The sequence below is a fragment of the Calypte anna genome, chromosome 3 (assembly GCF_003957555.1).
Source record: "Calypte anna isolate BGI_N300 chromosome 3, bCalAnn1_v1.p, whole genome shotgun sequence".
Classification (NCBI taxonomy): Eukaryota; Metazoa; Chordata; class Aves; order Apodiformes; family Trochilidae; genus Calypte; species Calypte anna.
Genome location: NC_044246.1, coordinates 89,189,270 through 89,215,819, shown reverse-complemented (window position 1 = coordinate 89,215,819; position 26,550 = coordinate 89,189,270). Strand labels below are relative to the sequence as shown.

The 26,550-nt window shown below is 35.0% G+C and overlaps 1 protein-coding gene across 1 annotated transcript in view; it reads right to left on the bottom strand.

The window, feature by feature from the left end:
- Positions 1–26,550, bottom strand: part of EYS (eyes shut homolog) — a 709,634-nt gene that overhangs the window by 234,539 nt on the left and 448,545 nt on the right. The window contains exons 31-33 of the mRNA XM_030447573.1: positions 22,021–22,211; positions 20,316–20,407; positions 5,302–5,452 (exon numbers count right to left, since the gene is read on the bottom strand). Of these exons, the coding sequence (XP_030303433.1) occupies positions 5,302–5,452; positions 20,316–20,407; positions 22,021–22,211 (434 nt within the window). The remainder of the gene's footprint in view (positions 1–5,301; positions 5,453–20,315; positions 20,408–22,020; positions 22,212–26,550) is intronic.

Sequence of the window (26,550 nt, the reverse complement as noted above, 5' to 3'; positions counted from 1 at the left end):
TGTTGGCTTCTCCAGGAATCCTCTCAAGTTGAACACTGCAGCCCAGGAGCCATTAACTGAGTCAAGACCACTGTATTTGCTCACATTCAATGACTGTAGGATACTGCGACAGGCTATGAAAGCATCATGTAAATATAATATTATCATAAATTATTATGTAAGTTACTATCAGAATCCCACTCTGAAGCATTTTAAGACAAGGTACCTTTCAGATAATCAAACCTGAATACTGTTCAAATATTGTACTAAATTCTCCCACTGTTTTGCAATCCTCCAGGAAGGGAAATGGATCATAAACTATGTGTATCTAGGTAGTTACAGAGGTATTACTCTTTGGTCTGTGGAAACACAGCAGCTGTAACACTCTATTATCTGCTTCTGTTTCCCCATAGGTAACACCAGGATACCAATGTCCACATTTGGACACTTTCCCCTTAATCTTTATTTTATTTAGAAAATTATTCTCTTGGTGCAGAAGCTTCCTTTACTCCTAAAAGTTCCATGTTTGAATACTTGCAAAGTTTAATTATAGAGAACTGCTATGTGGAGACATAATGACATTTCAAATTCTCTATAGTAAAAAACTATTAAGCTTGCAGATACAAATTATTGAAGCAATTATAAAAGCAGAAATAACAATACTACTTCAATCAGCTGTTGCTGTAGGTATTTGAAAACAATCTTTAATTTCTCTTTCAGTGTTCAAATCTTATCATTGCTGCAGAGGAACAAGCTATTGTAAACAGCTAATGATAGTAAAGCCAGCATGAAATTAATTATTCTGAAACATATGTCAAGATTTCAGAAATAATACATTATTTTTACAGGTTTTGATTTTAAATGCTTTTTTTTTTTCTGTGTGCAATTTGGTACCTACTCTCTTGTTGATTTTCACGTCTTAGAAAACAGCTATCATAAGCAGTTTTTGAAAGCCAGCATTTTAAAAAGATTATGCTATTTAACTGTTTAATTGATTTTCTCATTTATCTGCTTCTTAGATGTGACAAGTCTGAACTGTGTCCATCACATTTATCAATGAAGAAATAGGGTATGATTTAAAACTTAAGCAATAAACAAAGCTGTCACATAATTGAATGGGACTTTTTTCTCTGTGCAGATACAGAAGGACAAGATGCTTGCCAGCCAGCTATTTATAGTTTAGCTTTTCTCCTGACAGTTCAGGTCTGCCTTCCTACATTGTCACATGAATTCACTCAACTTTGCAAAGGACAGTTTACAGAGAGTGACAAAAACAATTTCTTGTTGTGCATGAAATGGTTTGCAGTGCTTGAAATTGGATGAATTTGTCCAAGGTGTCCTAGTGCATATACCCATTACCTCATTTTCTACCCGCATTTTCAGATATAATTCATATCCAGGGATATACTTGTTCTGTCTTCGGTCTGTGGGTATGTAACATCAGAGTACTGTAGATGTGTACAATGAGGGAGAAGCAGAGACACATTGTTATGGATTGACCACAATTCCCATTCCCCATTCCCCCCATCCCCCTCAGAAGGAGATGACAGAGTAGCTGGGAGCAAGTTGAATCTGGGGAGCGAAGGAAACAATATCCACTGCCCTCCTCTGTCCAGAGCCAGTCATCTCAACATGGAAAGTAATCATACTGGTCAGACAGAGTTTCCCCTTGGTAAATCCATGCTGGTTGTTCCGAAGCACCTGCTGGTCCTTCACTTGTTTCTACAATTGTCTCAGAAACAGAGCTATGCCATTGGCCTCATCAGCTCATGGTTACCTAGATCTTCCTCCTTGGTCCTTCTGAATATAAACATGATATGACAGTTGTCTTTTCCCAGTCATCAGGGGCCTCCTCTCATTTCTCTAGTCTTTCAGTGAGTGGCCTTGGGATAACATGAGCCAGTGGTGCACATTTGCACGCATCCCATCTGGACCCACACCACTTCCAATGTCTTGTTTATGTTAAGTAGTCTGTAGCTTTATATTTCTCTGCTGTTGGTACTGTTTCTCCCCACCATCCATTGTCACCAGGCACACAGATCTGGGAGGTCTAGGAGTTTCTGATTAATGAAGAAATCTATTGGGTATTATGGCATTGCTTCCCCAGATGTCACAGATGTTCTTTTAAATATATCACTGCTTTGAGGGTAAGGCTGTAATCTGTTATCCTGAAGTGCATTCCCAAGCTGTGGCAGCAACCAGGGAAATCAGCAGAGGGTGACTAAGAAGGAAATTAAACTTCTGTTGATGGCGTGCCAGGTCTGTTATTACCCTGGGCAGTGGAAACATCCATAGTTCCTCACTTATCAAGCCTCGCAGTCTAGAAATGTTATGACTTTGTTTATTGACATTTCTATTCAAAATGGTATATAATATGCAGAACACCAATCAGGTTCAGAACAGATTCAAAATGCCTCTGAATAGGTACAGAGAAAGAACAACTTCTCTTAATAATTCCTGAAACACCCTATGGTTTCCTAAACAATCTTAAGGGAAGACTGAAGCAATTTTTTCCCTTAAATAAAGAGTAAAAGACTACCCATAATAGTACTCCTTACACAGAATGGCATTAAAAAGTAAAAGGAAAAGCAATCAACAGAGATGTAATTCCCCTGGAGGTTTTAGAGAAGAAACCTTCAACTTTTTGAGACTCAAAGGCAGAGAACAGTTGTTCCATCTTGCCTTACATGTTGAGGGCACTCTGGCTCTAAGCAATACAGAGCAATAAACATAGAAAAAACTAAATATGTGGAAACATGCATGGACACTTGAGAGACGATTAGAAAATTGCAGTATTGGAAATCCTCAGAGGATTCAATATTTTACTCTGAGGGTTTCACATATCATATTAAACTTAAGTCATAAAGAAAAGAAGATGAATCCAGCCCAGAAATTAATAGTGTAGCATGAGCCAATTTCAGTAACACAGAACTCTTGTGTCAACAGTTTCTGGCACTGACAGCTCAAAGTTTCTGTCAGACAGAAACTGAAGCAGACTAGGTCTGAAGTCACTGTTCTCTACGACTTCCACAATATTAGAAGGCACAAGAGCCAACGGCAGAGTGAACTCCTGTGAGTGAAGAAGCTCATATAAAACAAGACAGTGTATTAGGCAGATACTACTGGTATTACAAGGGTCATTATCAGACTTGACTACAAGAGTGATCAGAGCATTTGCCACAGAAAGCTGAGTCTCAACTGGAGCAGAAATCTCCCTTGAAGCAAACTGCGGGATGAAGGTCAGAAACAGACCTTTTCTGTTTCAGGGATGATGAAGGTTTTACAATAAAAGCCCGACTGCCTGGGTGAAAGCTGATGAGAAAGAAACTTCCTGGAGTGGTTTCCTACTGCTGGGATTGAAAAGCCTACATAAAGAGAACTTGGACAAGTGGTTCTCCGTTCCCTGACAAAAAGGAAAAATACAGCTTTTATAGACTGTATGTGGCTTATAACCAGCAGACTTTGATAATGAAGCCAAGGAACATTAAACTTGCCCAAAGTTATACAATGGGATATTAAGCAAAATCAGACACTAAGATCAAAATGAAAACAAAAATCACAAAGGAGCAATTACAATAAATAGAATAAAAGGCTGGGGCAATCTCAGACAGAAAGGAACGGACTGCAAAAAAGCTAGATGGAAAACTAGAGAGGCAACTGAGGGTCGAGGATGTATTTTCAGCTTTTGGGAAAGTTACATGAACATATGCTTTCCTAGTACTAAGAGAGATTAAGTATTATCCACCACCTTCAGTACTTACACATCTCACATTTAACAAGCCTGGACCATAACATTTCACCTATGAATCCTGTGTTAAGGACAGAATAATCACTTGAAATGAAATATCCTTCAAGAAAGAATATGACAATCCAACACATATACAGGCAAAATTTTTTAGCATTCACTTACCCTTAAAACATTGTGGTTTACTGTAGAGAAACAAGATAAACCAGGTGCCTTGAGTTGCCAAAGAGTGGGTGTGAGTCCACCTGTGCCTGGTTAGGGCAGGCCCCCTATTACCAGGAGGGCAGTAAAGGTGGGACACACACCCACAAGGAGGGAGCTCACTCTTGTGCAAGGTAATGGAGAGGCCAGCAGCTCATCGAGCCTCAGGAGCAAGAAAGGCTCATCCTGCTACGGTTTACTGCTATTTAAGTAACTTAAACTTATTGTTCTGGATTTTATTTTGCCCTTTGCTTATGAAGAGCCATTTACCATCTCAAACTTCCTTCTCACATACACATTATTATGCATAACCCTAAACCAAATCTCTTATCTATGCCTAAGCATGCTCCACGGACCAGACTTAGCTTCTAGAAGACAGATAATTTAAACAATGAAAATATTGTTTTCTTATATCTTATTAGTATGGAACATTTCTTGGAGATGCATTTCTAGTAGTAAATAAAATTTTAGAAGTAACTAATAGGATAAAATATTCCAGATGAATGAGTAGTTAGAGTATAAACATTTGAGTCAAGGGCAAAGTTATATAACCACAAATATTTGTGCCAGCATGTGGTATTTAGAAGTATACTTTTGGTTGAGTACTTTATAACCTTAAGAGTACCTACTCACAAGAACTTTTTAGTTACATTTCAGCAGCATTGTCCTTCCACTGGTTACTTTACAATTTATTATAAGGTGAAACTAATCTAGAAATGCTGCCTTACAATAGCAGCAGCAAAACCACATTTATGCTTTAAACTAACTGTATTTGAGTCATTGTAAGATGACCTTCACTTACTGAAGAAGATAAATAAAAAGGTTAAAACCTTTGCTAAAACCTTGGTTGTGATGGGCTGAAGCCTACCCAAAATAAAGCTTAAAAAACTCTGGCTACATGATTGTGCTATGCACTTGAAACAAACAAACTAACAAAAAACCACAACCAACCAAAAAAACCCCACAAAAATAACATATTAGCTTTGTTACAGTTATGGGGTGCCACCTACCCCAAGATAATTACTCATATAAATGAGTCTCTCTGGTAATGGAAGCCAGGGCACTTATTCTTTTCACATCTTAAAAGAAGTAGCACCTGAAGGAATCTAAATTTTGCTCCTTAACATTGCCTACCCACAACAAAGAGGAATGCAAATCACAACATCAGTCTGGAATGCTGATTCTGTTAACTTCAATTATCAAGGTCTCAGGAACCAGCAGAACTCTGCTGGGGACCATACTCATCCCTTTGAAGTAATCCTCAAAAAGCTTTATGTAATCTTTATTTTTTGAATAGTGTAAATCTCTTCAGCTACATTCTATAACCCAAAATACAAAAAAGCCCTATATAAAAAGAAATGATAATAAAATAATACCTGCTTTTTTGCATAATGATGAGGCAAACCACCAACAAATACAGATCCTGTTTCAAGCCAGTGTGAATGGGACCAGAAATTGCTGGGCATACTCGTCCTCGCAGATATCCCCAGGATAGACATTTCTGCTTCACATGGTACCATGCCTTGCCTGCATAAATTTAGAAACAGAAACATTTATCACCATATATAGTTTACATTACTGTCTATCTGACAAATTAATTAGGCTGTTACTGAACCAACAAAGAAATAAAATCAAATAAACAGCTCTTTTTATATTAAAGACCATAAACTTGAAAGAAGCTGTTTAACAAGCTGTAAGTTGGCATGTATTTGGGGTTTGAACTTCCATTAAAATTAAGCCACATCGTAAATCCAAGCAGTGTAATTGCTAAAAAAGCCAAGAAACATTATACTGGCTGCAATAAAGTTAGAAAAAATTTAACAATGACAAGAAGACTGTAATTTAAGAAAAAAAAATCCATTGGCTTCAAATTTTTCAAATATCCCTCTTTTTCATCACACAAAAAAGTGAGAAAAGCAATTAAAAAAACTTCATTTTAGAGTGCGCACCCACTATACTCTGTTATTCTTTCCTTCAAAAGCATTATTCCTAAAGATTAAGGCAGTAATATTAAGGCCTTAAATAAATATGTACATTTTCTCTCCTCCTGATTCCATACCCTCTTAATGGTGTTGCTCTCAACAGCATGCATAAATTATTAACAATAAGAAGAAGGAGCAAAGTAAACAATTTGGTTTTCTTCATTTTTTTTTTAATGATGCAAAGCTTCTTTACATTCCTTTAACCAACTGGTAGCACCCACTCTGTCTTCATGAAAGAAAGCACAGTAAAGAAATATGAGACTAAACAAGAGTCATTGAAATAGGAATTCTTTTCCTCTCTGCACACAGAGCAAATCAGAGTTCAATCAGCTACATGTTTAAAAATATTCAAGTTCCCTTGCATATAGGTGCCACAAAATAGTCTACCAGAAAAAAGCATATAAAAAAATAATGCTATAAGAGCAAAAGTCTGTAATTTAGCTAGAATGCTTTAGTTAAAATATGAATTCAGTTTACCTTTCACAATGCAAAATTAGCTTCTGAAACTTATTAGTTACAAAAGAAGCATGGAAAAAGTCTTCTGTCAGATGGTGTATAGAGGATTTCCCATGTACTATTTCATAAAGTCTTCTATAATTTTTAAATTTAGAGCACATAGACTTAATATAAGCTACACTTGCAAACAGTTGTCTATGTTTTCTGTATAATTCTGGTTTTATGATACTTCCAGAAAAATACACACACATGGTAATAGATCTTTAACAGCCAAATTATAAATGTTTTTCCAAGCAAAATGGATTGTCCACCCTAGGGTGAATAACTTCAGGTGGAGAATACAACGTTTTGTTTTGTTAAAATCAACAGCAAAGAAGAGAAATAAATTGGTGGTTTTGTTTTGTGGATGAAAAAGTGACTAGTTCTTCTTAATTTTTGTCTCAAATTTTATAAAGTTTTTTTCAAACTTGCTAATTAATAGCTAAAATGAATAAGAAAAAGAAGGAGAAAACTATAGCAAGGAAAGAACTGTTTTCCTATGATGTTTTGTAGATATTACACAATGGTTGCAGGTCTTAGTACATACAGGAGGTTCCAGTGCACAACATTTTCATTATAAGTTTACAGAGGAAGTTTGCTGATAACTCATACATGCATTCTCAGTAGCTCTGTTTGCAATGATCGTGCAATTTTTCCAAAGGCTTCAACCCAGTATGGTATCTTGGATATATTAATTCTACAACAGAAGACTTTCATGAGGGTTCTAAGGAAAAAGAATATTGATTTTAAAATATCTTAAATTTCTTTTTTTTTTCCAACTAAAAGATACTGATGAATAAAGCTGTAATAATAGGATAGCAGTCTGTCTGAAATCTTCTAAATCAGACTTGGTTTAATGCAACGTAAAGCTTAAGACTGGAGGGATTGGAAGAGGGAATAAAAAGGTGCTTTTTTTTTTTTTTTTAAACTAATGAATGTGATAAGTGAAGGAAAGCTGCCTAAACAATTTTATTTTTTTTTAATTACTATTTCTTCTAAATATTTGGAGATGCTAATGCTGTAACTATCTATGTAACCATGTAAATTCTCCTGTCACACTTATTCACAAACATAGCTCCTTTCATGTTAGCTTCAGGAATATTTTTTAGGTCGTCCTTAATAGATTACATGATAGATACGTAGGGACATTTTTGTGTGCTTATATATAAACATATTTTAAAATTAATTCCCAGTATTTTATGTCAAAAAGCAAGTTCCTGCAACTCAGAAGCATGAGCTGCCTTCACCTTAAGCTGATTAGAATGCCAGCCATGCTCCTTTGATTGTGCTTGATTGAATATAGCAGGGTTTGGTCAAATTAGAATAACATCCTTAAACCATTATTGTTTAACATTTGATGATGATACAATCACTGAGTCATATATGCACTCTATGAAATTTCCATCAGGTTTTTAAAATACCTTTTTTACAATCAGCACAGTGGGCACTTTAAAGGTCAAGTAAGAAGACAGAGCTTTTTGCATAATTATGAATGTGGAAATGCATACAGCAACTCTAAAGCACTTTTGCTGGGTAAGCTCCTAGTAATTGTGCCTCAGTACAACCCAGCAGTAATAGTTCACAGATTCCTAATTTGTACTCACATAGATGTAATGATTAAATACTGGTCTATAATTATAACCTGAAGATGAGTTCTGTCTAAACAGTATTAGATCCATTGCCCAATGCCTCATAGGCTGGAAGGACTGAAAGGTCAGATAACAATTTGATAAGTGTTGGGATAAAAGCACCTAAATATGAAAATGTTTGCATGAAAACCAAATCCTTTTATATAATGTCCTTAACTTGCTGACATTTGTTAGTGATGATGAAATGACATGTTTGGGATTATCAAAAAATGGTAAAAAGGTAATAAAACAAATGGGAAAGAGGAGGAGGGAAAGGGGGACCTCCAGATAAAGTATTAAGTGTCAGTCATACTAAACATCCTTGCTGGAAATAAAGCTTCTTTAATCTGTTTTGTTTTGGTTTTTCTTCTTATGAGAAAGGGAAATATATTGTTCTAGAAACAAGACTGAAACTTTCACCTATCTCTAGCACTTCCACTTCAAATGTGATCATAGTAAAGGACAATAAATAATTCACTAATTACCCTTGAACTATTAAATATGCAAAGTTAGCATTCAGTCTATTCAACAAAGACAAATTTGCAAACAGCTATATCAAATATGAATTGAGAACTACAAGAATTAAAGGGTTTAATTATATATTTTTAAAAATAATAGCTAAAATTCCATTATTGAAGAAAACTGATCAATTGAGGATGAGAAACACCCCATTTTCACTGCTTTTGATTAGAATTTCAGAGATTTCTTATATTAAAAAAAAGCAAACTCGTGCTTTCCTCTGTTTTCACTCATTATCTAGTAGATTTTATTTTCTGTTTTCCTACTCAAACCACTTCTTGCAGTAGAATGTTTATTTTTGTGAAATTGAAACAGCAAATAGATGTACTGTCACAGTCAATCGAAAGTTACATTTCCTTAATACACATTTAAAAACAGATATTGATTTTGACCCAGAACCAGTTTTAAAAACCTTTTGGCTTTGCAAGTGTGTTTGAGACTACTTTAAGATCATAATATCTCTTTTTTCAGAGAGGTTTTGCTCATTTCACCCTAGGTTTTCAATACCTAACTGAATAAAGCCCTACGCAACCTGGTTTGACCTCCTGGCTGACCCTGCTTTGAGTAGGAGGTTGGACTGGAGATGACCTCAGGTCCCTTCTAGACTGAATTAGCCTATGCTTCTAGAATCCAATGACATTTTCCTATAGATCTATGTAACAAAAAAATCCAAACAAAACAAAACAAAAAAAGCAAGCAAACAAACAAACAAAAAAAAAACCAAGAGAAGCAAAACCAACAAAAAAAACCCCAAACCCAGCCCCACAGGACAAAACCAACAAAAAAAAACCCCAAACCCAGTCCCATGGGAATAACATTTAGAGAATAAGGCAGAACCTTAACTTGCCTCAGGAGAGTTATTTATCTAGAAATTACAGCAGTTATTCTCAGAGTCATTAAATTTTCACTCTGCAGCAAGATGTATCATTTTAGACTGCTCACATCTGATGGTGCTGACTGTGCCCTACTGAGACACCAGGTAACACACACTTTCATGTTGCAGATGATCTAATGAGTCAATGTTTTTTTTCTAATTCCTTCTCACAGCAGACTCATATTTCTTGGATATGGCCCTGATTTCTTAGTCTGCTTTCAGAGAGTGACTTAAGTAACTAAATCAGAGCAGTTAAACTAATGACAAGGCATCATGTCAATTGCTCTAAGAACACAGGGAGAAAAAGAAATCTTTGTTTCATATTCTTAGGAATGAGTAAATATGGTCTTATTCTCATTCTTACACTACTAAACTAAAAAGGTCCACAACATGAGTTTAAGTTCTGAGATAAAATAATCCATACTTATTATGAAGATATGACAGTTCTTGTCACAGTTCCCACCAAAGCTAGCTATCTCCTCCAATTCTGAAATTGAAAAATGTTTACTGGCTAGTACAATTCAGAAATCGATCCCAGTTTAAATGCTGCCAACCTAATTTGCAATAAGTGTTTTAACAGACATGATCTGCGACCTGTCAGTTCCCTCAGGTCCAGAGAACACTCTTCAGATTCCAGATTTATTTATGACTATATAAAAAAATAATGATCAATGCCTCTGGCCGTTTGTGTCTTTGCATTTGGGAGAGCTTCACGTTTCTAGCTGCTCACATTGCCACAAACCTTAATAATTAATAATTAAGAAGAATAATTATTAAGAATAATTTCTAATAACTTAGAAAACAATATGCACTTATTTATTAAAATTAAAATTGCTCATTTTGAGAAGACAAGCGTTGAGCAAACATTTTAGAGACAACCTGCAAGCGAGCAGAGGACTGTGAATATATATGTTGATGTAGATGTAAATAAAGTGTCATTTAGTGAACAGCTTGACTCAAATAGTGCTTACTGTATTCAAGCATTCAGGCAGTGATAAGCTTGGACTTGGATGGACTTGCAACACTGACAGTTCATTTCAAGTGAAACTGACGGACCGCAGTGAATAAGGAGATAGTTACACAGTGGGAATTCATATTTACATGAGCTCTGCAGGCCAACAGTATTTCTGGTTTCTGTACTCTGTTTGTATTCTTCATAGTAATATTTTTATGCTTGTGACATGGGGCTAAGGCCCCAGAACACTGCACCTACTTTTAGAATCAACAAGCATCCTTCAGTGTTCCTTAGAAAACAATATAGAGCAAAGTTTTTGGAATGCAGCCTGTTATTATTCTTACTCTACCTTGTGTATCCCTATCCCTGCAATAAGGTGCTTTAGAAGTAAAAAAAAAATCATTCTTAGAAGCCAGACTAATGAGCTGTCTTGAGACCCAAATTAAAAGAAAGAAGCAATGACATAAACATTTTTAATATTTATTTGGTTAAATAATCTGAGCAAGAATAGATCACTAACACACTACAGATTTGTCTCTTTGATGATTCTAAATTTTAACTTCCAAATGTCTCCTTTCACAGCAGAGTTCTGCAAAGATATAGAATGTGATCTGTACTCAATATACAGAGTGACTAATTAAGCTTTAATCTTAAAGAGGCTGTAAAACAACAGTTTGTATCAAACTAATTGGTGGTATTAAGATGCTATTAGCTGTTATTATGATCAATTTAGTATCATTAAATCCATTTCATTCAATTACATTGGTAGAAAAAGACAGTTATTTATTCTCTATTGACTCATATGAAGTTTATGTAAAGTAAGACACTATTTGTGGCATATAAAAAAAAATGCAAAACATATTGAGCTTTAGTTTACTGATGTTTTTTTATTCCAGTTACAATTTTCTTACATTGCAATGATGCAAAATAAAATTCTATTATTAGGGTGCAAACAAATGCACTTAGTTTTAACCTTTTATTAAATTTGGTCAGTGCAAAAAGCCTACTTCCATGAAGCTGAGTTTCTGGGAATTAACTACACAACCTGAAAATGTGAATGCCCAGTTTCTCTGTCATAATTTCTTGGTTTTGTGCATTTCCTTCTTTCTCTGTGAAATCTTAGTCCACAATGAATTAATAAAACACATTTAGTGACCTCAGAATAGCAAAGGGTATTTTGACATGTCTAGCAATGCAGAACCAAGATCTTTACTCCATAATATTTGAAATTAATATGGCTCATGAAATATCAGCAGAATGAACTTCTTTCTGGAAAAAAAACCTGTTTCTGAAAGAAAGGCAAATTGCTCATTTTGAGAAGAAAAGCTCTGAGCAAACATTTCAGAGACATTCTGAAACTGAGAGAAGGACTGTGAATATGTACAATATATATGGTGGAGCCTGGAAACCTGGATCATCTCACTGGCACTTCTTATGCATTTATAGGTATGATTTGACTGGCAATTTAGGCAAAAGAGTGAGTTTCCGGCCTTTATTCCATGGGCATTCAAACATTTCTCCTCCCTTCTCTGCACAGCGCTGTGCATTACGGAGATCAATTTAGCTGAAAACAATAAAAGTATTTATTTTTAACTGGATCAGTCCTTTATGTGAGCTCTTGCCACCTGATTCAGTAACCAGATTTTTAAAAAAAGGAAAAAGGACAACAAATTATCTTGAACATGTGAAAATCTCCCAGTCTATATGATGCTAAAAGTCTCCTTTTAAAAGCACTCAGAATTGTCCCCCTTTTGTCAAAGTGACTTCTCCCAAAAAGGTGCCCTCTTTTTAATGACAGGCTTTGTTTAGAGCACAAGATAGAGAGATTTTAAAGAGAACTATTTAAATAGAAAAATTGTAAAAATAAAAGACTTGAAAAAAAATTTATTATCTACCTTGAATAAATTCTTTACTACATACTGCTGGCCTGGAAGAAAATCTCCTTGCTTCCACAATCTTACAAAGTTCACCTTAGTAATAGCTTCCTACAGCAGAGAGACTATTCACTTTTTTTTTCCAGGATTTTCCCAGTCTGTTGCTGCAGACTCTCTGCAGTCCTCTTCAGGGAGACAAAGCTAATTTGCTTTCAGAAGAGGAGCAGTCTCCCTGCCTCCAGATGCCTCTGACTGACAGGGAATCATGCAGGATAAAGTAAAAAGACAGCTTCCTACTTACTGTGTAGGAGTTACAGTGTACACTATTCATGCAGCTCTCTCTGAATAAACAAGACAGCTATACTGCTTGTCCTGCTCTCTGCCTAGTGCTCTTGGTTCAGTGGGAAAAGGATGCCTTGCATCACCATTCAAACACTCATGCTGCCTTGTATCTGCCTCAATGAACTGCATAAAATTTACGCCTTCAGCCTTCCAGATGCAAAGTTCAGTGCCTAACAGCAGTTTTCTCCTAGTACTGAACTAGCTAATTATTTATGCTTCTCCATTGTCTGCAACATCTCTCAAATAGGAGAGCTTGTGTTTTGCAGTGAAAGGATATCTAGCAGGTAAAAAAAATCTTTGAGGCAAGAGTGAACGACACCTTTCAGATACCTGCCATTGCATATCTGAGACACAGAATTAGCATGGTCAGAAAAAAATTTTTACCCAGCTTTTATTTTCAGCTTTTTACTGAAGTACTGGCTGGGATTTGTCAGCCAGAATCATTTGGATATAGAAATTCCTCAACAATACTGTGGGTGCAGGAAGAGGTGACCACAGTCGAATGTGTCTTAGGAAAATAATTAAGAAATGAAGGGTTTGATTTAACTGAAGAAAAAAAAAATGATCATTTGTGACACAGAGGAGGTCAACCTAGTGGTCTCTTATAAGTGGTCTGACCTGGGATGAAGCTCTAAACCCAAGAAATTTTACAAGTTCCATCTTAGATAAAAATGTGAGCCTATGGTATTTCACTCTGTAGTGTTCAGATGATGCAATATGCTTGTCCATAAAGGGGAAAACAATTTTTCTAAAATATTCTATAGATCCTACAATTATTTTTCCTCTAAGCTCCCTTTGTGATACCTGGAGTATTTACTCTTAATTAAGAAGAATGTGTTGTATAAAGCACATTGACATTATGTGAAAACATGCAAACAAAATTTTTAGGAAATCAAAGTGCTCAGCACATTTAAATGCATAAAAGAAACTACTGGATTTTGTGTGTATATATATATATATATATTAAAATATATATATATCAGGTCTGCTTTCCAAATAACAAGAAAACCTCAATAACATGTTATTATATTATCCTGTTAATAGAAATAGAGTATTGTTATGTTCTATTACTTTCTATTGGGAAACATTATTTCAATATTTTCAATATTGTAACTACTTTGCTTTAAAAAATATCCATTTATTCTATTGTGAGAATAAAATGATGAACTGATGAGCAGTCTCAGAAATTAAGAATGTGAAGAATGGAGTTAAGTATTACTGCATAGATCACATGGGATAGGAAAGGATTAAATATGCTTGAACAGAGAACCAGCTAAGGCCATGTCCTGAGGAAAAGCCTCTGGCAAATACATAAATTGCTGAAACAGTATCTCAAAAAGATAAGGAATTTAGTGATATGCAGCAGTCAGTAAGAAAGGGCATGTTGTTTCTTTGTTTTTTCTACTGAAGACAGAGAAAGGAAAACAACTGCAAGGAAAAAAACGAACAGTTTGAGAACACAGAAATAAAAACATAGTTTTGTTTTTCATAGTAATGACACTTCAAAGAATAGATAATTGTTTTGGTAAAGCACTCATATTACTGAAGCTTGAGATGTTGTTTTAAAAAAAAAGAAGTAAAAAAAAAAATGAACTGTTACTTTACCCCAAATTATAGAAGATAAATACATTTATACACTGCGCATAAACCTAGTTTCTGATATTTGTACACAAGAATAAAATCTTCAGCAACAGAAACCAGTTCTTAAAGACAAAACAAACTGGGTAAGTATCTCACTGTTCGCCTGTCACCTTCCTTAATATTTCCTTAGTAGCAGGTATCACCAAGGCATTCTCAGTTTTCAGCTTATTAATAGACCAGTTTATTTATCTAAGTTTATAATTGTTTAACTGATCTGATGACTTTCAGTGAGATGCTGTATTTGTGTGTTTGTACTGATATTCCTCCCTAGCATCTACAAAGTGATAATTTCCACAGTGTTCTAAGTCATTAAAACGGGAGGATTAGATTCTTGTTAAAAATTTGGTATATTCTAGAAACCATTATTGATTGTACATTTATTTTTCGGAAGCATCAGCATTTATTTTGAACACTTGACCTCCAAATGGAAAAATACATTAAACTACACTTAAATTATGAAGTATTCATGAGATAAAGTAATGAATAAAATTAGTCACAGAAGAGAATGTTATTAGCCCTGCTTCCCTTTTACTTATCTGTAAAAGGATTAAAATCAAATTAATTATCTCGAAAGCTACTCTGCAGGTTAGTTGAATGAACTGGAAAACACATAAAGGTATATTCTGACTAGTAAGATTTCTAAACTTTTCCTCTCTTTAGTGGTGATTTGATTCATATTTGCTTTTAATCTTACCATTCATAAATTAGAATCTCTTTTGACTATTCTGCTTCAACCTAGAATTGTCATTTCTGTGAGGCTGTCATGCTCTGCTAGTGGACAGTGTCACCATGTAACAGAAACCTTCAGCAAAAGCTATTTTTCAACTTTTTGAGCTACTTGTGCCAGCAGCCATTCTTTACTGTTGTAGTCAGAATCTTTTTCCTTTCAGATGTATTCCAGAATACCTTTTTGGGATATATTCTTTACTTCTTCCTGTTCATTTTTGTCTTAACCACACTAAGCACTGTAGGTTAAATTTCTTTATCTTTGTACAAAAAACCCAAACCAAACCAAAAAGAGAATTCTTATTTTCTTCATACTTCATGATCAATTGATTCCTCTTTTCTACTTTACCTCTCCATGTCTTGAGATGAGTATTACTATTTTTAAAGTTTTTATTGGTTCTGTTTTAAATAAAAATGCCTCTACATCTAAATTATATTCTCAAATCAGTTTGTTTTCACTGACTTTGCCTCTCTACAATAGATATTGGACAGTAAGTAGAAGATATAACCTAATTAAGAATCAACATACAGGAGAACTTAGGAAACAAGAAATATTACTAGTGTTAATAAACCATAAATAAATTTGACTGCATGTAATGAACTAGACTTTTTCCAAGTAAGACCCCTGAGACAGGAGAAGTTTGATACTATAAAAAATTAGACAATGTAAGATAAGTGGGCACTTATGGGTATTTCATTCACTTCTAGTTTTGCAGTAGGCACTTTAGGAGGGACTGACTAAAAGAGGAACCCAGCCATAGGTAGGAAAATGTGTTTGTCAGGACCCTGTCAGTGGTCAGTTTCAAGGTCCAACAGCTTCCCAAATAATTTGTAATGGCAATAAATATAAATCTGTCTTAACCCTGGGTATGTTCAATTACTTAAAAAAAATGTCTTGCAGCTCTTGCAAGTCCATTGATAGCTTCCTGGGGAGAGGCCCAGAAAACGAAGAGAGCATGAAGCTGTCTTAAACCAAGAATACAGCTTCTTACAGCTTTATATGAATATTACAGGCACTTGAAACTCTAAGTAAGCAGCAGCCACTGCTATTAATATCTTGTGGCTTATATAGTGTTTTGAGGAGATGGCCCATTAGGCATCTTATTGAGTATATGGCATTTACATGGTATATGAAACAACAGATGGAAAATCTCTTCACCTACATGGTGTTATTTTAAAAAACAAAGCCAACTTTTTGCACCTTTGTGATAAAATAAAAATAGGAATTTACAATCAAAGTGAAATTAAAGAAAAAATAAATACAGGAGAGTCTGCATTTTTGCTAACCACTTTATCTATAATCTGCTTATCTTATCTACCTGAAAGCCCTAGAGAAAAAACAAGCTTTATAGAATATTCTGAAGGATAATTAATACAGCATATTTTGCACAATGTGGATTATCTCAGGCCTCCATAACAATCTATTAAAACCAAGCAATATAGAACCTCCTGAGGAAGCATGCGTTACATTATGGCAGGATTAGAAACAACTTTTTCTGACCAGAGGAATCAGAAAACATCTACATCTCAAAACCAAGACAATCAATCACCAAAAGTCCTGCAGTTAACTAGTTCAAACATCAAATTACAAACATCATGAGTTAAGGGAGAAGAATAATGCACTTTCAAAAAAAGCAAATTACCACATTTTTCAGTTTGTTTCTAGACTGATGGAGCATTTACACCAATTTTCTAATCTTAACAGTCACAGTCAATTAAAAAAGTTCAGAATGGATTGACTTATTTTAATGAAAGAAATTGTATAGCTAACATCTACTGCATAATCAATTTATAAGACAGATCTATAGGAGACAGAATTTATATATTTTATAAGACAGAATTTATATGACAGATATGCTAAAGGCAACTGGCAATCGTGATCTGAGATTAAAAGTAAAATAAGACACTATTAATTAATATTATCAGTACTGTAATAATTGTTGAAATGGAGTGTAGTTGGTGAAGAAAATGAAAAATTTCTAATACTGCTGCTACAGTTTGGCAATTATATGAACATTTACTTGCAAACAGTAAAAGGTTTGCTATTTCTTTTATTCATACTAGGAATTATTTTTGTAGGATAAAGGAAGTGGTAAAATGTTCCTCTGTAATCAGAAAAAGAAGTTATTATCACTGCCTAATTTTCTCTGCATTCCAACTTTTATTACACTCTACACTACTTTTAAGTCTATATGATATTGCAGATGTAGTATATTCTTTTGCAGGTGCCTTATTTTCAGTCACTGAAATACATGCTTTCAGTGAATTTGAAAAACATAAATCTTTCCATTGCAGGGTCACATCAAAAGGGAATATAACTATTAGGAACATTTTAAGTACTGAGAATGCGTGGCTTCTTTCAGCAAACTAGTACAAAACAGTGTTTTGTTTGTTTTTGGTTTTTTTTTTTACTTCTGATGCCTGTTCATAATATTTAAAATCTACAGAACAAAGAAAATCCCTGCACTATGCATACTCACTACATTATAGTATTCAGTATCTCTTATATTCCCATCCAGACTTCAAAAACTTCCTGAATAACATTGTTCAAAACTTAATCTAATTATTTTATTGCAAATCAGTTCTGTAAAGATTAAACAATGTTTGCAAAGCTCTAGATAGCTATTGAATAACCCGTGGCAATTTTAACCAAGTTATTTTAAGTTTTACTATGCCATTATAGCATAGTTGATTAAAGGAAATGTTCATGTCACAAAACAAGTAGCACATTTCAGGAATGACTCAGTCAAATCTAATCATCGTCAACATATTGTTAATAAAGAGATTAATTGATAATAAAGAAAAACCCATGTAAAATAGTGTTTACTGTTCTTTAAAGCATATACAGTAATATTTAATTAACTCAAGCATATGGGAAGATTCACTAGATGAAAATAAGAAGCAACTTCTGACCAAATTCTTGGCACCTGTGCCATTAAGATTTTAATCTAAAACAATGTCCAAAACTACTTTCACTCTACCAAAGTGAGTGATTAATTAATAATGGCTCACTAATTAGCTTGGATCCAATAAATATAACGCATTCCTTCTCTTTCAAAAGCAAAAATCAGTGTGGCTCATCTTATACTCTCTTGAAATAATTACCATTCCTTGCAAATGAAATGAGATAACTATTTCTTCTTTCCTTTTTAGGCTCAGGAAAAAAAAACATCTGAAAGAGAAACCGGGTTGTTTTTCTCTCCAGCTATTGATCTAGGCTGATTCATAACTGCAAGTTATTTTCTACACAACGGATTTGGGGGAAAATGCATAAAATAGCAGCAGTCCCATTGTGGTACTTAATGCATCCCTGAGCAATGTCAATGACACAACAGTTCTAATGTTCTGGTGCCAGGGGAGAGAACGTTCTTCTTAAAGTCTCCTAATGTACTGAGGGTTCAGCCAGTCATGCTTTTGTTATCTTCAGGATCTTAAATCTTTCTTAAAATGAAAAACAAAGGAGTAACAATAGAATTTTGACGGATTAAACTAGCTAACAGACTAAAATTTGTATGTCTCCAGTGTTCATCTACTTTCTCTGTTTCACTTGGGATTTTTCAGATTGCTTTGGTATTTTCCCTCAATTGTCTTTAATGGACTTGCAGAGTCCTTGATTATTTAGTTCATATAGAAGCTGATCAATGCCTTTGTCATCTTTATAACTCTTTTCTGGGAAAAAAGCTCCAATTCTACTTCCTCTGTTTTGAGACTGAGAGGTAGTGACAAGCAAAGAAATAAACTGAACTGGGTATGTTATTCAAGATTTTAGAGAATTCCCCTTTCACTCAGTGTCACAGAGATGGCTTCTCTGCCTCTCAGGTCAGAGAGAGGTTTACACGTGCTTTTAGCTTCCACTAGCATGCTTTGTTTTTATATTATTCTTTGATGAAAAGCACAACTGCAGTGAATTACTGGCTTTTGCTCCTTGCGTTAGTATGCATTGTCTTAGCATGTGGTCTGTAGCTTGGGCTCGATTTACCATGCTGGGAAAAAAATATGACAGTGCTGACAGCTGTATTGCAGAAACAAACTGTTGTCCTTCTCACTGATTACTCACTGCCACATCTGAGGCAGCAAGGCACAATGAAATAGATACAATCTTCTCCACAGCTTCCCATAGAAGCTTAGGGTCTAGTTGTAGCTGCTCTGCTAAAGTGCTTCATTTAGCTATATTTGGACAGATATAGCTATAAAAGGTTTATTCCTGTAAAAAGCTTTGTTTTTTCTATACTCCTTCACAAACTTTTTAGGGAATAATTTACTCTGAAGAGACAAGCAGACAAATAGCTCTTTTTCTTTTTGCTAGACTAGGTGACGGATTTATTTTAATCTGTCTATAGGGAAACAAGGCATCTGGAGAGCTCAGTAGAATTCATGCCTAATTTTCTTGTAAATGAAACCAAAACTTATCTTTGAAGTTCTTCAAAGGTTGTGGATTCTAACAGCACAGACATTTGGTCACTAGATATATCTGCATACGTGTGGTTGGCTAAAAAATCCAAAATACATGTAAATCACCATTGCCTCTGTGCAAAGAATGTAAAAAGGATCCACTTTCTAATTGTGATGCAAGTTGCCAATTTAGTAACAAGATCAGCACACCCTGGTAATCTAGAACTGACATTTTTCTGTTTCTGTTTGTTTTGGGGTTCCCTTCCCTTTTAATTTTTTTTTCTCTTTTTTTTTTTTTTTTTTTTTTTTTCTTCTTTTTCTTTTTTCTTTTCTTTTTCTTTTCTTTTCTTAACTCACAGATATCCTCTCAAAATCAGGAACAGCTGATTTTGGTAGGTCATAATTACTTTAACTTCACAAAACAAGGGATGAATCAACAATGAGTCTGATTAAAAGGCCTGCTGCACTTTGGTTTTCTGCACTTCTATTTCCAATCAACACAAGGTTCTTTTTCTCCTTTAATTTCTTATCATGAAAGGAAACAATCACAACCTGGAAACAAAAACCATGGAAAAGCTACCTGTCTAATCTTCCTTTCATTTCATCCTTTCAGTTGCAAGTATTGCTGTTTTAAGGGGGTAATATATCTTATGAGTTGCAGAAAGAGTAATAAAAGTCACGGTACTGCTTCTGTTTGTAGCTTGGACATACTGATTTCAGTGAGAAAAAAATTCTTTCCATAAACCCCTTCAGTGACTTGATGAGCACTCTCCAGCTGTGCTATAAAGATTCTTTCCAAATATGTGTTTTAGTTCACACTAGCATAACATTATTTTACTGCACGTGTTCAGGTACCACTCTTAGCTAATGAGATACAATATCAGTAGAGTTCACCAGCTATCCAACTTATATAATCTTCAATGCAATTATAAACAAAGACAACAGAAAAATGTAAAACTCACCTGATCTGCACTTTATGCCAGTGTCCATCATCCACTCTAGCAGAAGAAGTGATGGTTTTTATTTCTGCTGCTTCACCACACAAAAACTGGTACTACAGAATGGCAAAAATGCTTTTATTATATAATTTCCATGAACTGAATGATTAAAGAATTAGAAACTTGAATTAAAAAATAACAAATCTTGCATCAAGGAAAGCTGTTTCAGTAAAGATGTTGATCAGGAAATCTGTTGTACCAGAAATATGCAAGCAAACATACATGCTTCCTAGCTTGCATGAAAAGGTTTTATTTTTGGTGTATTGTACATTCAGGTATTATTGGCTTGATTGGAAAAAAGTTGATGATCTGCAACCCAGGTGAAATTAGCATTGGCCATGGGTGAATTTTACTTACCATTTTATGGCCTCCTTACACTTCCAAACACGTAATGTAGCATGCAAGTTCCAGCATTTTGGAACAACATTTAATTTCCTATACTGATGTGAACAAGCACTTGATTTCATGGTTTGTCTACTTATAATTGTAGCTTGATTGTGAACTTGGAACCATTTGTTCATTGGGCTTCAAATCTACATTTAATTGACTGGCTTTGTGAATGATTAAGTGAATTCAATTAGTTTTAACATGGCACAGTGGGATTTCTGAATAGATTTTTGACAATGAAAGTACTTTCATATTTTATAGTGCTTATGATATGTTAGAAAAATACTTTTCCACATTGCTTCTTTACAATGAATACAAGTAAGATAAACTTAAAGCCTTCAACATTTTCTACACCTCTGATAGCTTCCTGTCCCTGCCTAATCTCATTTGTTCTGGATAACCATGGTATAATTAAACACTACAAATTACAAGATAACAACAAAAAAAAAAAAAAAAAAAAAAAAAGGTTATTTTCTTCTTATTCTGTTTATCTGCAATTTATATATCTTTTTAGTATGATCATGATCCTTAAAACTGAAGAGAAATTTAACTGAAATATGTTGTTCCTAACATTCATTTCACAGTTCTTGCAGGATAGAATTATAGCCAAATGTTTTGAACTTTTTGACAGAAAAACAGAAAACAGTCTCTTTAGCATCTGCCCATCTCTTCACAAAGCTCAAACTTTATCTGTTCCTCAGAAGAGAAGGGATAATTTGCCAAAGCTCTTACTCTTTAACGTTTCCTAAGAGTTATAATCCTATTTAGTTTGTCCACAAAAAACAATCAAATGTGTTTTGGCATCCTATGGAACTTTGAATTGACAAGACAGATGATTTAAAAGTTTCTTGTCAGTCACATGGCAATAGACTTCACTCCCTGCATAAATTTTCCTGTAACAATTCATCCAGCTCCACAGCCTCCCCATGACAATGTTTGATAGGTTTAGGCTTGTTATATAAAATAGAATACCTTAATTCATGAGAGTTTTAAAGACAAGATCTGCGATATTTAATTTTGTCTCTTCATATTTACTTATAAGAAATTCCAGTTATAATCCATTTTCCTTAAGCACCACCTCCTGTGAAACATATGAATCACATTAGCCATGAACTGGCCCTAACAGATAGTAAGTTTAAGACATATTTTCTTTAAAATACTAAAGAATCTCAAAACTCTTTGAACCTCTACTATCTTCTAAAGTAGGAAAGGGAAAAAACCCATTTTTTTACATATCCTAATTTTTTAGTTACTTCTCCAGTGGGTTGTTTTGATGCCTTACCTGTAAAGTGCCATGTTTGATGAATATCTGAATTAAAAAACTTCCTGTTGTTTCTGGGCTCTGTGCAATATGGAGGAGGAGTCCATGAGGATTATAGGTCTTGAATTCCAAGTGGATGAAGTTTTGCAAGTTCAAATGCACTCCTGGAAATTCCAGGTATGAATCACCATAATAGTGAGCATAACTGAAGTCTGTAAATAGAATTTTGAGAGATATAATATAAGAATACAAAGACATTTTTCTTCTTCATGCACAATTTTCTTTTTTTTGCCAATGGGGACAAATATCTAGGATATTCTTTTACACTTGTGAAAGAGACAGACATGAATTTGAAAACAGATGATAGTTTTTTTCTGTCAAAGACTAAAGATGAAAATTTATAAAACTAGACATAAAGACTTAGGCAAAATTATATTAAGCTTACAACGAGGAGTAATACCTCAAAGAAAAGGCTATGAAGATGACAGCACTTGGAACAGCGCAGCTTTGGCTCCTTGTAAATGAAAAACAGTTGTTTTTTTTTCAAATGTAGGCATTCACATGGTTTTTGAGGCAAGACTGAATAACTTTGAAGTCTTTGCAGAAATCACAGAGAATGGAAAAGAAGGAATACATTCCAGAACCTAATTATGAAGTTCCCATCTTAATCAGATATGTCAACTATCTCTGTCTAACACAAACAATGGGATGTTGTGAGGGTGAAAGGAAAAGTTTTCCCTTATGACTACATCCAGCTTGTCTGGTTGACTTATCTAGAGCTCTCTTAACACTTAACACCCTGTGCCACACCTGGAAAGGGCAGACGCAGCCTTTAAGTTAAATGCAAAAGATATGTGAATATATGGCTGCAAGCTCATCAGACAACAGAGGAGTACGCTTAAAAGGGATTTCTTTATAAGTATTTTCCCTTCCATTTCTTTTTCTATTTTTCTTTCTGTTGCCTTCCCTTCCTTCCTTCTTTCCTCTCATCTTTTTTATTCCCCTTCTCTTCTTTATTTCTTCTTTCTTTTCTTTCCCTCTGCATCCTTTCTCTCTCGCATGCTGTGTTTTTACAAAAAAATAACATTCAAAGTAGGTACCAGAATGCATAAATGCACAGTCATGCACTTCTTTGTTGTTTTTTTTTCTTGCAGATATTACAACTGAGCATCAGATTAGTACATTTATTTACTCATAAGGACTTAAAAACTCTGTCCTCTTTTACACATGTAACATGAGTTATATTGTTCCATTTTAGGACAGCTGTGGTATTTTGATTTTTGCACAAGCAAAAATATGCTCTAGTCTCACTTGAAGAATAACTTAGCATACAATTATTTGCTTGATAAACTTTATGAAATTGGTAAAAATTTGAGGTAATAATAATAATAACTCATCCACCTTGTTAAAAAGTCAGGGCAACAATATGAACCTAGACACAGTGCATAATAAACATTAAGTGAATAATTCAGTTTTGCTTGGCTCAGATTCCACTGAATCTGAGTATCTCTGAGGGTCAGAAATCCCATTTCTGATTTCCAAAATAGTCAAAATTCTCATCTGTTCTTACAGTAGCTCTAACAGGAAATACATTACTACATATGCCTAAATTGTGAGTATAAATGGTAGTGGCATAAATGATAAACTGTTAATGCTGCCCTGTTGTCTAACACTGTACAGGTATGTTGATTTTGTCCTTTCATGACCTCAAGAGTCACCGTGATCAAATTTTGAACAAAGCTCTCAACAAATTCTCTGGAAGAAGTGAAAAAAGATACAGCAGCAAATCAGTAATACATGTGCACAAACAACACACAATTAAAAAACCTCCAAATTGCAAGCAATATGAATCATATACCAGTGATTCAAAAATGATGATCATATAATTTTAAGGGGCTTTATACTTTAAATATACTGCTATGTAATATAAGCATGTATGTGTAAATTTCAGAAAACTCAAGTAAAAAAAAAATATATATCCTTCCACTCTATGGACAGGACAATTTCTCTGAGAAGGGGCAGACAGATCTTTAGAGGATTACCCCTAATCCCTGCCTCTTGTCTGTCTTCCTTCCTGAGCTCACCCATTTGCCCTGAACTGTCCTCAGGTACGAGGTTTTGCTTCTCTCATAGAACTATCCTCAGAGTCCAGAGATACTTGTACCAAACCACTTCTTTTTCTTGACCCCACTTAGGACATCAGCTTGGCTCTAAGAGAGAAAATTGTATGGAATATCTCTTTCCTGAAGTTGTAGTTCCTTCTGTACCTGATCAGTTTTTAAATTATTGGGAGGGGTTTTTTGTTTGGTTGGTTGGTTGGTTTTTGGGGTTTGGTTTTGGTTTGGTTTTTTTCTGGGGTTTTGTTTTTTTGGTTTTTTTTTAATTTGCATTGTTCAGCCTATAATTAATTAAACATGTGAGAACAGGACAAAAATTTGGTAGCTTTTTGATGGTTTGCTCACACCAGGCATCTGAGCCCCTAGATCTCACTACAAGAGACTGAAATCAGACCTTATGAAGAGAAAAAAATGGTGAGTAGAGGAACAAAGCAATTTACTCATAATTCCTGAAACTACAGTCCAACTCTGGAAACTGAGGCCAGACTGGATTATATATGAAATCTGAAAATTCAGGAAAGGCCAAACAAAACTAGGCCAAACAAATGCTACCTTTAGCATTCTATATACAACTGTAGCAAGTACACAGCGCACTGCAGACAAAAATTATCTTTTGTGGCCCCAAATGATTCTGTATTGCAAGGAAATACACTCCATTATTCCATAGATTTGAGGTCAGTTTGGCTTTTTATAGGAAATAGATTCATGCTGACAACCAGAAAGCTTTTTAAAAGAATCAGCTGCAGTAAAATTGCTGCAGTTGCTCTGTGTTCATGGAGATTGAAAGAGTTAATGAGAGAAAGCACTGAAGAATATTTAGTGGGCTCCAGGTTTTTGTGAAACCAAATAAAATGCACTACAAATGGTTACATATCTTTCTGCAATAGCTCTTGACAAAAAAACCTGCTGTGGTTTTAGTTGTAAAGATTCTCATATTGTGTATGTACACATACTTTTTATAGAGCATTAGCTTTGTTTATAATCCTTTTACTACACTTATATGCAACTTTTCCATTTGACCTTTAGAGTTGGCTTCCTAGATTGCTTTATGTCCTAAAGCAGAGTGCTCATCACCCAAGCCTTTAGGAAAAAAAAAGAAAAAAGTGAAGCTGTATTTTATCTTTCACTCTGAATGTCTAACACCTACCTTCCTAAGAAATAGCAAAGGCCTTTGGCCTATGAAATCCTTTCAGTTGTATCTTCTTCCCCCGTGTACACACAGCTCTCCACATTCTTCCCTTTACATGAGCTCACATTAATGTCAGGATGTTAAAAGCTGTGAGACTGAACAGTAAGGGTAAGCACAGAGGCAGGCAGGTCTGCAGCCCAGCCAGTGCCAAGCTTCATCAACTCCTTCCAGTATCTACTGGGTTTCCTCCACTCCAATGAGCTGCATCAGCTTCAGAATGGAAGCCTTTGAATTTCTTGAGATTCAGACAGCTATAAGGCTTGGCTTTTACAAGGCAGGTAGAGACGATTAAATTGCTAATATGCTCATGTTCATACATGCTCCTGCAGACAATGGTGCTTGTGTATCTGGATATTTCTGTGCCTAATGCATATTCTGCATTTTTTAGGGATTCTAATCCCCTAGAGAGGATTCTAATAAATGTTTGGGGGTTTTTTCTACTATTCATCTTGTTTATTATGTTACAGCTTAGGACAAACTATTCCTGTTCAAGGTATCATTTTTTCCTCTTCCTTTGACATATCTTTTACATCATTTGCTATTCATTTAATCAGAAATACCTTACAGCATTCAAAGACAAGGCATCGTTGCCTGTCGAAAGGCCTTCCATGAAAAATATAAACTATCAATTAGCTATTTGGAAACGTTATTTTTTATAAAGAAGGAACAGATCTCTCACAACAGACTATAACTACGGTCATAAAAAGTTATGTTTGTTTAAAACCGGAGAACACCAAGTGACAAAATATTTTCAAAAAGTGAAATGAAAAGCTCAGAGCAGGAACTGTTTCACTGGCCTGGCTACAGACTTCTTCATCCCAAGAGCCATTTCAAACATCTGCCCATGGCACAGGATGACTCAAAGGATGCGAGAAGCCCTGGTCACCCTGTCAGCTTCCACCATAAACAGTGCCCTGGCTTCCTCAGCCAGGGACAGTGCTTGGCCCACCACACTGGGCTTCCACCTGTGCTTACCACCTCTGTGTGTCCAGCTGGCAGGTAGGCCAAAGACTTAAGTGTCAGCCCAGTTGTCCTGCTTCACCAAAGGCCATGCCAACAGCTGCCCCAGGTGCCAGGGCCTCCTCACTGCTGCCCATGGCTGGGTCTGCCAGTGTGCCTGGATGCTTTGCTGACAAATGGGTCTGGACTCTTCTCTGTGGTGTTTAGTGACAGAACAAGATGGACACAGACTGGCACCAAAGAGATTTAAATTAAATATGAGAAAATACATCTTCATTCTGAGGG